Source organism: Piliocolobus tephrosceles, unplaced genomic scaffold (genome assembly GCF_002776525.5).
Source record: "Piliocolobus tephrosceles isolate RC106 unplaced genomic scaffold, ASM277652v3 unscaffolded_41066, whole genome shotgun sequence".
Classification (NCBI taxonomy): domain Eukaryota; kingdom Metazoa; phylum Chordata; class Mammalia; order Primates; family Cercopithecidae; genus Piliocolobus; species Piliocolobus tephrosceles.
Window position 1 is genome coordinate 1 of NW_022325495.1, and position 14,044 is coordinate 14,044.

The following is a 14,044-nucleotide window of genomic DNA, read 5'->3' on the forward strand; positions in this document are numbered from 1 at the left end:
GGGTTGGAGGCGGCCCGGCAGAAGCTGGCGCTGCGGCGGAAGAAGGTGCTGAGCATCGAGGAGATGGAGCTGTACGAGCTGGCGCAGGCGGCGGGCGGCGCCATTGACCCCGACGTGTTCAAGTGAGCGGGGCGGCTGGGGGCCGCATCCTCGCCAGGCACCCCGACCTCTGCGCTCCGGGTCCCCCGGTCCCACTGGTCGGGAGGAGCCCCCCGTGCCCCCCGTTCCCGTCCTTGTCGGGTCTTCAGGGAGGTGGCCGCGCCAGGCGGAGAGGGCTCACCGGCCCCACGTCTGTCCCCGCCAGGATCCTGGTGGACCTGCTGAAGCTGAACGTGGCCCCCCTCGCCGTCTTCCAGATGCTCAAGTCCATGTGTGCCGGGCAGAGGCTAGCGAGCGAGCCCCAGGACCCCGCGGCCGTGTCTCTGCCCACGTCGACAGTGCCCGAGACCCGAGGTCAGACCTGGGCCCGCTGTCCCTGCCCCAGTGGCGGGGGTGGCGGGCGGGGAGGGGGCAGGCGCGGCACAGCGGCGGCGTGGCCCTGAGTGGCCAGGCGTGTCTGTCGGTCTCGGCCCAGCACCTGCAGGGCCCATCCGTGGGCTCTGCTCCCGGGCTTCGCTACCAGCCTTAGGAGGCACGTCCAGGTCAGGTGGACGCAGAGTGCGTGCCCCAGGGTGGTCCAGGCTGGGTAGGGCTCCTCTGCTTAGCTCCTCCCCACCTCTTCACTCAGGCCTTCATCTTACAAAGTCCGGAATCCAGAAGGTTTGGGATTGGGCGCCATGGCTCACGCCCATAATCCCAGCACTTTGGGACGCCACAGCGGGAGGATCGTTTGAGGCCATGAGTTTGAGACCAGTCTGGGTGGCAGAGTGAGATCCTGTGTCTAAATATGTTTTTCAGAAGACAGTCTCTATCCCTGTCCTGTGGTATACAGCATCCAGGGAAGTGCCCAGGGAGCGGGGCAGGCAGAGGTCTTCCTGCCTGCACCCCACCTAGGCCCAGTTCCTGCGCAGGGGCTTGGCCAGCCCTGGCCAGCTTCCCTCTGATGATTGCAGGAAGGGAGTCAGACGTAGAACTCCCAGGATGCAGAGGCCTGCGGGGTCTGAAGGGCCTCCTCCCTCTCCAGTGTGGTGACTGGGCTGAGCAGATGCTGGGGCTGAGAGTGTCATGGTGGAGCCTCCGTCCCTGCTCATCCTCCCCGCATGTTGCTTCTGCTCCTGATGGCTCTCTCTGAAATGCAGCACAGCGTCCCAGGCCAATGGAAGAAGGCCCAGAGCTGGCTCCCTGCCTGGAAGCACCAGGATACCCACGCAGGCATCCTGAGAAGGCGTGGGGAGCAGGCTGCCTTCATGGGGGGAGTGCCAGGGCCTGGGCACCCACACCCCCTGACCCAAGAGGGCCCGGGCACCTGTGTGCTGGCCTTTTCACTGACCCTCACTGTCTGCTCTCTTTGTGTCTCTCTCTGACCTCCAGAGGCCTCCTTTCTCTCTGCCAGGAACAGTAGCCCCCCCCCAGCAAGTTCCTCCTTTTTCTCCAGCCTGCAGCCTTCGGCCTCTCCCGTTCTGCTCCACAGCCTGGCTGCTGCACACTCGCCTCTCTCTCCAGGCCCCCCGGGTTCCCTCCGCTTCTCTTGCTGCCTGTTCTCTCCTTTTGCAGGTTGCGTTTATTGGCTTATCTCTGGGGGTTGGTGCTCTCCCTTGTTTCCATTTAAACTGCCTGGCCCCAGAAGGCCCAAGCAGCTTTGAGCTGCAAGGGCAGGACCATGCAGGCCACCGCTACCCTGCCGCTTAGCAGCAGGGCAGAATTTCTGATTCGGTTTATTAGAGACCTGGTATGGCAGTCTCTAGACCCCACAGTTGGGCTGGCATCCGGGCACAGGACCAACACCCCCACACTCCAGAGGCGAACTGTGGTGAGTGTAAAGAGCCCCGCTCCAGGGGAGGACAGCTGGCCAGGGTGCGGTGTGCTGTGCTGGAGAGCACAGCCACGACTGCTGTGCTTGTCACCTCGGCCTCTTAGAAGTTGCCCCCTACCCGGACAGGAAGTCTGGAGGCTGAAACAGAGAGTCCCACCTTCCCCGAGTCTCCTGGATGCCATCTCACACAGATGCCATGTGCTGGTCCCATGGCCACACTCCGGCACTCAGCCCCATTGCCCGCCTCACTCCTGAGTTGGGGCCACTTTCCAGTGTCACCAGGTGTGATCAGGGGCCCAGAGCCAGCGGCCTGTGAGAGCCCAGGGGTCTTTGGTCACACCTCCTGCATGCGCCTCCCGACAGCGCCCACCTCACTGCCACCCAGAGCTCAGGCCCAAGGGAGGGTGGAGGGGACTGAGGGACAGGCCTGGAGTAGGGGTGTATGGACTGCAGGCTGAGATGAGCAATTGAGGGTCAAGTTGCCAGCAGGAGGGAGAAACTGGGAACAGAGTCCCTGTCACTCCAGGGGAAGTTGCTGCTCACTCAGCACTCAGGGGCCCTGGGTGCCAGGCCCAGCTCTCAGGGCAGAGGGCGTGGCAGGGAAGTGAGATGGTCACACTCAGTTCAGTGAGAGGCAGTGAGGAAAACTGCCAGTGAGACCAGCATAGTGGCTCACCCCTGTAATCCCAGCACTTTGGGAAGTCAAGGCAGGTAGATCCCTTGAGCTCAGGAGTTCAGGACCAGCCTGGGAAACATAACAAGACCCCATCTCTACAAAAAGTACAAAAACTAGCCAGGCAGGGCCAGGCGCGGTGGCTCACACTTGTAATTCCAGCACTTTGGGAGGCCGAGGCAGGCATATCATGAGGTCAGGAGATTGAGACCATCCTGGCTAACACAGTGAAACCCCGTCTCTACTAAAAATACAAAAAAAAAATTAGCCGGGCATGGTAGCGGGCACCTGTAGTCCCAGCTACTCAGGAGACTGAGGCAGGAGAATGACGTGAACCCGAGAGGTGGAGCTTGCAGTGAGCCATGATCACACCACTGCACTCCAGCCTGGGCGACAGAGCGAGACTCCTCCTCCTCAAAAAAAAAAACTAGCCAGGCAGGCGTGGTGGTGGTGCCCATCTATAGTCCCAGCTACTTGGGAGGCTGACGTGGGAGGATCGCCTGAGCCTGAGGGAGATGTTGCAGTGAGCTGAGAGCTTGTGACTGGACTCCAGCCTGGGCAACAGAGCAAGACCCTGTCTCAAAAAAAAAAAAAAAAAGAAAAAAGAAAAACCGCTAGCAACGGAGATGGGAGGAGGCTTCAGAGCCCAGAGAGCAGCAAGGGTTACACGGGGCGGAGCAGGAAGGGGGCAGTCAACAGAGCTCCACAGGTGTGAGCTGTGGCGGTGGGAGGGGGTGGGTGAGGCAGAGTGCTGTCCAGGTGCTGTTAGGCCCGGGGTGGGAGGAGGCAGGTGGGGGGCACAGTCAAGATGTATGTGGGGGTTGCGGCACTGGAAATGCAGGCATAGAGGGGCCGGGAGGATTGGGGGTGCCGTGTGAGCGAGTGGGGGCTTCGAGAGAATTTACCCAAGGACAGGAGTGGCCTGGAGTGCTGGGCCCTTCGGGGTCTTTTGTTCCTCGAGGGCTCTGTCCTGGAAGCATAGCCCAGGTCCGGTCCTATAGGCTGGGAGGCAGAAAGCCAGAACATGAGGGCCCGGGGGATAGAGTGGAACCTGAGGAGGAGGTGGAAGGGAATGGGGCCACACCAGGAGTGCTGAGTGAGAGGCAGAGGCCACAGATGGAATGCTGAGAGCTCTCTGAGGCCCACATGTTACAGCATCTGACCACACGGAGCTCCAGCTGCCCTGGTAATGGCAGAATCTGGGGTGGAGGACATAAGGGGGTTGTCAGAGTGATCCAGCTGGGGGGCATGGAGGCCATAGATTTCCCACAGGACTCGGGTGTGGAGTTCTCCAGGCTGTGGGCCAGGCCCACTCGAGCTTGCCTCTGTGAGCTGCAGCAGGCACCCTGGGTCCTCTGGATGCCTGTGCCCCAGCCATCCAGACCGCCTGGGGAAACCACCACCACCAGATTCACTCATACCCACAGGGAAGGGGAAACAGAAAACCCCAGAAGCACAGAGGGGTGATGCTTGTCTTGGTAAGAGTCTGGAGTCACTGAGGGAAAAAGTGACTATTTAAGTTTTCTATTTTCAAGCATTCTATTTAAGTTTAGGGAAACTATACATTTTAAAAGTTGTCCAGAGCATGCACGTAAGATGACACTTTGGAGTGTGGAAGCCGTGAGTCTCGCCTGAGCTGTGCTGCCTGATACAGGAACCTCGAGCCACACATGGCTGGGGTGGTCATTGCACTGCATGTGTTATGCACAGCAGATGCCAAAGGACTGGTACAAAAGGGAATGCAAAAAGCCCACCACACCTTGGTAGGCCGAGGCTGCTGGATCTCTTGAGCTCAGCAGTTCAGGACTAGCCAGGACAACACGGGGAGACCTAATCTCTACAAAAAATACAAACATTAGCAGGGCATGGTGGCACATATCTGTAGTTCCAGCTACTTGGGAGGCTGAGGTTGGAGGATAGCTTGAGCCTGGAAGGTTGAGGTTGCAGTGAGCTGTGACTGCGCCACTGCACTCCAGCCTGGGTGAGAGAGTGAGACCCTGTCTCAAAAATAAACAAAAAAACCCAAAGTGAATGAGGCTGGGCATTGGTTCACACCTGTAATCCCAACACTTTGGGAGGCTGAGGCAGGAGCATCACTTGAAGCTTGGAGTTTGAAACCAGCCTGAGCAACAGCAAGACCCCACCCATCTCTACAAACAAGAAAAAGAACAAAGGTGAATGCAACATCTTATGAATAACTTATGTACTGATTACATATTGAAATAATATGTTGGATATTTTAGATTGATTAAAGTATTTGAGCTAATTCTGCATTTTCTTTTACTACTTATTTATTTTTGAGACAGTCTCTGTCACCCAGGCTGGAGTGCAGGGGCCACTCATAGCTCACTGCAGCCTCAACCTCCTGGGTTCAGGCAATCCTCCCACCTCCTCTTGAGTAGCTGGGACTACAGGTGCACACTACCACACCTGGCTAATTTTTTTATTTTTTTGTAGAGATGGAGGTCTCACTATGTTGTCCCAGCTGGTCTCTAGCTCCCGGCCTCAAAGGACCCGCCTTGGCCTCCCAAAGTACTGGAATTACAGGCATGAGCCACTGACCCCTGCTGAGCCAGGCTGTTTTTAACATTCAATGGTCATTGACTATCTTTGGGCTTAGGAGGGCCCTCCAGGGACCAGGCCTAGGGGCATCAGTCACCCCACCCTCACACCCCAACCTGCAGGCACAGTTGGTTCAATCCCACTGTCTAGCCCGTCTGACTTAGTGGCCCCTCCTGAGGGAGCAGGGCTAAGCCAAGCTGGTTTTCCCACTGCACGGCACTGCAGACCATTCTATTCTGGGCCTTCTCATCCTTCATAAATTGAGGAGGCCTGAACAGGGCTCCCCACTAACCCCGAGAGCATGTAATTCCTGAAGACCCAGGATTTTCTTAATATCAATTATGGCTTAAAGTTACGTTGGTTTCACATTTACAGGGTTTGTCAACCCTGTCAGATTTAAAGATAAGCATTATTAGCCAGGTGTGGCCCCATGCTTGTAGTCCCAGCTACTTCGCATGAGTTTGGGGCAGCAGTGAACTGTGATTGCATCACTGCACTCTAGCCCAGGTGACAGAGCAAGACTCAGTCTCTAAAACCCCCTCTGCCACCACTCAAAACAAAAAAAAACAAACAAACATCATTTGCTCTTTTCTGCTTCCCTCTCATCCTTGTTTCCAGAACGGACCGGGTCATTACTGAGGGGAGGAGAGGAAACTCAGATGGCGGCAAACTGAAGGGAAGCTGGCTCTGAGTCAGGCCCAGGTCTGTGGCCTGCTACGCGGCAGGCTGTGGGGAGCTAGGCATTAGTAACCTCGAGAGCACACGGGCGCCTAAGCACCCAGGTTAGGCCGCAGCTGCAGAAGATCTGCCTCTGTCTGGCCTGGCCTGGCCTGGCCTGCGGAGGGACTGTGGCCTCAGGAGGATGCTGGCCCAGTGTGGGAGCTGCTGCAGGGTGGCGGGTCCTGTCTGCTCATGGAAGACAGAATCCTCACCCCTTGACCAGTCAGTGGAGACTAGAATAATGGCAGTTTGTACCACAAGAGATGCGTGGTGGCTGTTCTCTGCTTTGTGCCGTTTTCACAAGTCACTGCTGGGCTGAGGTGGCCAAATGTCACCTACCACGTGTTCTTGACTGCGCTCCTCCTTGACTCAGGGCAACCCCAACTCCATCTTTGTAGAGTCAAGTGTGCCAAGCTGTTCCAAGCACAACACTGCTATAACCCTCACCACCTACCAGGCAAGAATGAGCAAAGATCTCATTCTCTGCGGAAGAACTCCCCAGAAACTCATAAGGAGGGCTGTCCTGTCCCTGCAGGATATGGGGAGAATTTTGTGGTATTAGCATCGAAAGGGAGCTAGAGGTACCTCTGGAAGAGCCAGGGTCCATGGCATCTCAGACACAGGAGTCTCTGCTTGTTCAAGGTGACAGATGGTGAAACAGAAATGACCTAATGGATCCCTAAACACCCGGTTACATCTTTTCTCCAGGAATGCAGTTTCCCATTGCAGACTATTTGACTACACTTGATAAAAGGCCAGGGAAGGACCAGGATTGAGGCTGGGTGTTCTGTTGGCTGAACCCTTGTCTGGAGTCACCCTGAAAGTGGTGGCAGGGGAGTTCCTGCAAGGGACTGCCCCAAACCTTTCCAGCATGAGAGCCAGTTGGGATTCCAAAGGAAGAAACACTTAATGCCAGAGTGGTCAGTCCAAAGCATTTGTTAGGGAACTTACATGCAGAGGGGGGCTGCAGTGTGCCCTCATGAGGGACAGCCAGGAAAGAGGTTGTGCCTGGGCACACCACACTGAGGGGGTGGGGTGTGGAGTTTCTATGAGAGTGCAAGGAATCTGGCTGGGGTGGGACCGGTTTCCACATGCTTAGCAACACGTCAGATCTTTCAGTGTTCCAGGTAACAACCTAAACCTGTGTCAGTGTCTGGGAAGATGCAAGCCCCAGCCAGGGTTTCAGCCTGCAGGGGGAGCATGTAGCTGATTAGGTCAGAGTGGTCAAGGCACTCAGTCAGGACAAAGGAAACGCTGGGGGGACGAAATGGGGGACCCAACACTGAGGCAGGGGACACATGCCCTGTTTAGAGCCCATGGGGCAGACCCTGCCAGGCCAGAGCAGGGGAGAGCCCTGGCCAAGGCACTCCGCACAGCGAGCCTGCCATCCGGGTACATTTGTACCTTGCAGGGTCCTCTCAGTCAGTCTTGCTGATGCTGTCAACACCCTGAGCCCAGGGAAATCCATCCCACTAAAATAAAGCTCTGGCCCAAGTGTGGTTGCAGATCTTTCTTGGCTATCTTAAAGAGTAAGCAAATTACAAATCAAAGAATCTCTGAACCAGTGGTCTTCATCCGAGAAAGATTCTGGTGGTCAGAAGGAAAGTCTCAAGCATTCAGACTGTGGCAGGAACCCTGTCATGGAATCTGGCTGCTAAACCCGAAAGCAAGAGGGTTGACCACTGTTTGCGGAACACTCGGGTAGGTAGGAAACAATGAAAGAGCTTCCGAAATCAAAAGCAGAAACCCAACTCCAGGACTTGGTGACGGCAGTACTTCCTGCCCGTCACCATCTGGGGCAGCTCAGACGTACAGTCCACGTGGATGCACCTTGAGGATGAGGCAGCGCCACCCTGCTGCTGCTGCGGCTGATGGCAGCGTCCGGGCAGACTAGGGTTGCTGTCCAGGCCAGGTGTGCACCAGCCGCACCTATCTTTCCCTAAATGGACCCGTGGCATGTGTCCTTTCAAAACGTTCCCTTGGCAGTGTGCTCCTTGCATGGCTTTGCTCCTGGGACACATCCTCAAGGGTCCCCTGCACACAACCAAGGGCTTCTGGGGCACGACCTGTCTTCAGTGGTTCTGAGTCTCAGGACATGGGGCTGATGCAGAGCCTCTAGCTGCAGCAGCCTTGATGGAAATGTGTAGACACAAATGTTGCCTAAGGAGCACGAGTACCGCAGGTGCTGCAGTGACGGAGCTCGCCCATTCCTAATCATTGTGCTTTGTGTCTCCTCAGGGAGAAACAAAGGCAGCACTGCCCTCGGGGGAGCATTGGCCCTGGCGGAACGCAGCAGCCGCGAAGGATCCAGCCAGAGGATGCCACGCCAGCCCAGCGCTACCAGACTACCCAAGGGGGGGCGGGCCTGGGAAGAGCCCTATGCGGGGCAGCACCTAGGATGGGGCAGAGACTTGTCACATCTTTGTTCCCAGCAAAGGCTACGTGTTATCTCCTTCAGTTAATAATAAACCTTTCTGAGATGCAGAGGGTCCAGGTCAGATGTTCTCTAACTTTTTTTTTTTTTTAATATTAAGGCATAGACTTAGAATGAGTTTTCTGGACTCAAAGGTATCTGGACTGCCAGGTCTTTTATAAACAGATGTCAACAAGCTTCACTTGAAGTGAAATGTGGGAGGTTTTTTGTTTGTTTGTTTGTTTTCGAGAGACGGAGTCTCTGTCGCCCAGGCTAGATTGCAGTGGTGTGATCTCAGCTCACTGCAAGCTCTGCCTCCCGGGTTCATGCCTTTCTCCTGCCTCAGCCTCCTGAGTAACTGGGACTACAGGTGCCCGCCACCATGACCGGCTAATTTTGTTGTATTTTTAGTAGAGACGGGGTTTCACCGTGTTAGCCAGGATGGTCTCGATCTCCCACCTCATGGGAGGTTTTCTACCAAGACAGCTGACAGTGCTGAGGGACAGGGTGGCTGTGTGCGTGCAGAGAGGGCGAATGCTGCCCTCCAGGTTACGGTGGAGCACTGGGGTCAGCATGGATGTGTTGTGACCTTCTGCGGGTCATGAATGCTGTGCAGAACTTGGGGAATACCCTTTCCCCCTCTAAAATGTCCTGACCTTACACATTTGACCCACAGCTTTAGAGACTTCACGGACGAGCCCCATCCACAGACCTCCAACGCTTCACTTCTAGTCTCTTCCTTTTGGCCAGCATGACCCATCAATAAAGAAGCCCAAACCCTCGCAAATTCAATTGAAAACCCTGACTCTGCTTTCCTAGAATTTAGGAAATCTACACTTTGAACGCTTGGCTTTGAAGAAACACTGTTTTCCCCTGGTCCGTTTACTTCCGTGGCAGCTGCTTAAGTATGTACAGTCCTGCTGCACCCAACCCCACGCCAGCAGGGCAGGCTGGCACCCCACTGCTGTCCATGCAGTCTCTGGGGTCCCACCAGCTCCTGTAAGGCAGAACTAAGCTGCATGACACACAGAGGTCTTGGTTTTGTACAGAACCTTTAATTGCAAACAACTTGAAAGCAGCCATCCTGGGGGTGGCAGGGGAGAACTCACCGCACCCTCCCCTCAGTATTCTTCGCCTTCCTCAGCCTCAGCTTCCACGGAATCCACGCCCACCTCTTCGTAATCCTTCTCCAGAGCTGCTAGGTCCTCCCGGGCCTCAGAGAACTCTCCCTCTTCCATGCCTTCGCCCACGTACCAGTGCACAAAGGCCCGCTTGGCATACATGAGATCGAACTTATGGTCCAGGCGGGCCCAGGCCTCCGCGATGGCCGTGGTGTTGCTCAGCATGCACACGGCCCGCTGCACCTTGGCCAGGTCTCCCCCAGGGACCACTGTGGGGGGCTGGTAGTTAATGCCCACCTGCCGGAGAAGGGAAATGAAGCAGTCTGTGAAGCTTATATCAAACCTAGAAATGGTAGCTACTTTTCCTCCAACAGAAGACAAGGAGAATGTCACCTTGTAGGTGACAAGGAGAATACTCAGTTCACCTCACAAACGTCACTAAGCCCTTCTCTGCGCCAGGCAGGGTGATAGTTCCAGATGGAGAACACAGAAAGGAACCTTGGAGGTAGCCACCCTGGTGGGATCCTAAGCTACCTAAACGGCTGTGTCCTAGTACCTGTGACATGTGATAGGTGCCCAGGTGAAGACAGTCTTCCCTCTGAAAATGTATGCTGCTTGTCTTCTTTGTAGATTACAATTAAATTCTGTAGCTAAACTTTTTCCACCCAGATAGATTCAGAGTACACATCTCTTCCCCATGCTATCACAAGGAACATCATACCCACTTCTGACCCACAAAACAAGCCACTGTGGATATGCAAAGGTAGCAGATCATGGGTCAAGAGTCCTATGAATGCTGCTACCACAGCATCAGGAAGTGGTCGAAGTGGTCCATGTGCCTGCCTAAGTAGGGGCTGGCATTCCAAGGTGGTAACCAAAGGGGAAGCATTCCAAGTTTCAGAACTCGGGATTAACATGACCTGAGGTCCTAGCAGCAGTGCACAGGGTCAACTAGAGCAGGGATCAGCACACTTGTTCTATAAATGACAACATCAGGCCAGGTGTGGTGGCTCAAGCCTGTGACCCCAGCACTTTGGGAGACTGAGGCGGGCAGATCACGTGAGGCCAGGGGTTTGAGACCAGCCTGGCCAACATGGCGAAACCCCATGTCTACTAAAAATACAAATACTAGCTGGGTGCAGTGGCTCATGCCTGTAATCCAGCACTTGGGAGGCTAAGGCGGGTGGATCACCTGAGGCCAGGAGTTCGAGACCAGCCTGGCTAACATGGCAAAATCCCATCTCTACTAAAAATAAAAAAATTAGCAGGTGCCTGTAATCCCAGCTACTTGGGAGGCTGAGGCAGAGAACTTCTTGAACCTGGGAGGTGGAGGATGCAGTGAGCCAAGATCGCGCTACTGCACTGCAACCTGGGTGACAAAGCGAGACTGTCTCAAAAAAAAAAAATTACCCGGGCGTAGTGGTGCATGTCTGTGGTCCCAGCTACTCGGGAGGCTGAGGTGAGAGAATCGCTTGAGCCTGAGGGCAGAGGTTGCAGTGAGCCAGGATCACACTACTGTACCTCAGCCTGGGGTACAAAGCAAGACCCTATCTCAAAAAATTAATAAATAAATAAATAAATCTCACCACAGATATATAGTGTGATGACTCAGAAATAGAGTTCAAAAGACATCACTGGGCTGGGCCCAGTGGCTCACGACTGTAATCCCGGCACTTTGGGAGGCTGAGGTGGGCAGATCGCCTGAGGTCAGGAGTTCAAGACCAACCTGGCCAACATGGTGAAACCCCGTCTCTACTGAAAATACAAAAATTAGCTGGGTGTAGTGGCAGGTACTTGTAATCCCAGCTACTTGGGAGGGTGAGGCCGGAGAATTGCTTGAACCCGGGAGGCAGAGTTGCAGTGAGCTGAGATCATACCACTGCATTCCAGCCTGGTCGACAGAGCAAGACTGTCTCAAAAAAAAAAAAAAAAAAAAATTCAGTGATTCAATTATCAACTCTGGTTCACTACTTTATGCCCACATGCCTAGCCCATGGAACAGGGATACTCTCCCCAAAGGATGCAGGCCTTCAGGGACAGTGTTATTTTGTGCGTCTGCTGCTTGCAGAAAGTCCTCCACATCACCCAGTCATACCTTAAATCCAGTCGGGCACCAATCCACAAACTGGATAGTGCGCTTGGTCTTGATGGTGGCGATGGCCGCGTTGACGTCTTTGGGGACCACGTCCCCCCTGTACAACATGCAGCAGGCCATGTACTTGCCATGGCGAGGGTCACACTTGACCATCTGATTGGCTGGCTCGAAGCAGGCATTGGTGATCTCGGCCACGGACAGCTGCTCGTGGTAGGCCTTCTCGGCTGAGATGACCGGGGCGTAGGTGGCCAGGGGGAAGTGGATGCGGGGGTATGGCACTAGGTTGGTCTGGAATTCCGTCAAGTCCACATTCAGGGCCCCATCGAATCGCAGGGAGGCCGTGATGGAGGACACGATCTGCCCAATCAGGCGATTGAGGTTGGTGTACGTGGGACGCTCGATGTCCAGGTTGCGCCGACATATGTCATAGATGGCTTCATTGTCGACCATGAAGGCGCAGTCAGAATGTTCCAGGGTCGTGTGGGTGGTCAGGATGGAGTTGTAGGGCTCCACCACGGCCGTGGAGACCTGGGGGGCTGGGTAAATGGCAAACTCTAGCTTGGACTTCTTGCCGTAATCCACTGAGAGCCGCTCCATGAGCAGAGATGCAAACCCAGAGCCAGTGCCGCCCCCAAAGCTGTGGAAGATGAGGAAGCCCTGCAGTCCCGTGCACAGATCCGCCTGAGAGAAACCAGACAACGTGAGTCAATGCCCGTGGAAGCCACACCACCAACTTCCAACAAGCCAGGGCCACTTCTCTTTGCCTCTGAAGACTTGATAAGGATTCAAATCATCCATGATAAACACGCAGTACACTTTGAGGCAAAGAAAAGCAGACAAAGATCTACAGACAAATCACCATTGCAGACTCAGTAGGACTCAAGATGCTGGTCTAAGTTTTTGTTTGTTTGCTTGTTTGTGATGGAATCTTGCTCTGTTGCCCAGGCTAGAGTGCAGTGGTGCAATCTCAGCTCACTGCAACCTCTGCCTCCCAGGTTCAAGCAATTCTCCTGCCTCAGCCTCTCAAGTAGCTGGGAGTATGGGTGTGCACCACCACATCCAGCTAAGTTTTGTATTTTTAGTAGACATAGAGTTTCACCATGTAGGCCAGGCTGGTCTCAAACTCCCGACCTCAGGTGATCCACCCACTTCAGCCTCCCAAAGTGCTGGGATTACACGTGTGAGCCACCGCGCCTGGCCAACATGCTGATCTAAATTTTGATAAAATGACCTCCCTTTCACCTTCCAAGAACTACCCTCCCATGCAAGACAATGGCCACATGAAACCTTCTCTTCTTACCAGTTTGCGGATCCGGTCCAGAACTAGGTCAACAATCTCCTTGCCGATGGTGTAATGGCCTCTGGCATAATTATTGGCTGCATCTTCTTTCCCAGTGATCAGCTGCTCAGGATGGAAGAGCTGCCTGTAGGTCCCTGTGCGCACTTCATCTACAAAAGAGACAGTGTGTGCTATGAATCTTTAAGGCCTGTACTCACCAAGATGGACACATTCCAGGACTGTTCACTTCTACAGAGTACATGCTGTTCAAAGTACATGACCTACAAGTCATAGGTCAACAGTGGCAGCATCTGGTAGACAATGTCTCTGTGTGATAACCAAACTGCATATGCAATTTATGACTTTACGAAGTTACACTCAGCTTGTGGTATAAATGTCAGCACAACCAGTTCCTAGTGAAAGAAAATAAGCTCTCACACTCCTACGCAGGTACATAATTCTTTCCTACGTGTAGCTACATCAAAGGCTGTAAGTTAAAAACTCTTACAACCTGGGAAGTCACCAGATCAGTGTGACTTCTGCAGGGCAGTCGCATCAGGGCACCCTGGATGACCTGGGTCTCACAGGCTTTCAGGTGATGCGGTCATTTCCTGGGGGACCACTGAAAGGTGCTGCCTCTTGGCAGCTCTCTTTGGAAACTACCTCAGGCTGCTATTCTGAAGGAAGCAAATGACTGTTCTGTACTTACCTTCTATGCCTAAGATGCAGGTCAAGACTCTGGTGCACCAGCATAAAAGAGTGCAGAGCATTCAGGAGGGAACCAAGCCTACTGTACCCTGCAGGCAGGGCCATCTGAGCAGGGCTGAGGCAGCCACAAGGGAATCTCTCCACAGCCCATCTTACTGCTGGCAAAGCAGCTTTTCCCTGTAGGTCAGGTTTTCCTAGATTAGGAGCCAAGTCTCACAGACACTTTCATCACGAACCTTTCAGTTTCTCTCCTAACAACGCCACGGGCATATGCCTGTCCATCCCATCCTTTCGGCAGGAGGATTCAAAGGAACCCACGCGGGGCTTTACCACTGCTCTCCCACCCTCTCAGGAAAGCTGCCATCCAGTGCCCAGGCACCTACCGACCACAGTGGGCTCCAGGTCCACAAACACTGCTCTGGGCACATGCTTGCCAGCCCCAGTCTCACTGAAGAACGTGTTGAAGGAGTCGTCCCCGCCACCAATGGTTTTATCACTTGGCATCTGACCATCGGGCTGAATTCCATGTTCAAGGCAGTACAGTTCCCAGCAGGCATTGCC

The 14,044-nt window shown here is 54.5% G+C and overlaps 2 protein-coding genes across 2 annotated transcripts; one reads left to right on the plus strand and one right to left on the minus strand.

Annotated features, from left to right (window-relative positions):
- Nucleotides 1–3: 3 nt before the first annotated feature.
- Nucleotides 4–8,356, plus strand: LOC111541533 (mitotic-spindle organizing protein 2B-like; the record flags this gene model as incomplete). The annotated part of the gene is given in 4 exon segments (XM_026452829.1): nucleotides 4–122; nucleotides 305–453; nucleotides 8,106–8,221; nucleotides 8,223–8,356. Coding segments are annotated over 4 exon segments (426 nt in total), but the record flags the coding sequence as incomplete, so codon positions are not given.
- A 959-nt stretch (nucleotides 8,357–9,315) lies between these two features.
- Nucleotides 9,316–14,038, minus strand: LOC113223361 (tubulin alpha-3 chain). Its single transcript, XM_026452830.2, has 4 exons — nucleotides 13,867–14,038; nucleotides 12,797–12,945; nucleotides 11,497–12,177; nucleotides 9,316–9,698 (listed from the first exon to the last, which is right to left on the minus strand). The coding sequence occupies exons 1-4, from the start codon at nucleotides 13,985–13,987 to the stop codon at nucleotides 9,402–9,404; spliced, it is 1,248 nt and encodes a 415-aa protein (XP_026308615.1). The 5' UTR covers nucleotides 13,988–14,038; the 3' UTR covers nucleotides 9,316–9,401.
- Between the last annotated feature and the right edge of the window lie 6 nt (nucleotides 14,039–14,044).

What these genes read in the sequence shown, in the direction of transcription:
- LOC113223361 (XM_026452830.2), bottom strand. Translation starts at nt 13,987, where the DNA reads ATGCCAAGTGATAAAACCATTGGTGGCGGGGACGACTCCTTCAACACG. An exon ending in CCTGGAGCCCACTGTGGTCG is followed by an intron (nt 12,946 to 13,866) that starts GTAGGTGCCTGG and finishes TCTCTTTTGTAG; the next exon opens with ATGAAGTGCGCACAGGGACC. An exon ending in GGTGCCCGACTGGATTTAAG is followed by an intron (nt 9,699 to 11,496) that starts GTATGACTGGGT and finishes CTTCTCCGGCAG; the next exon opens with GTGGGCATTAACTACCAGCC.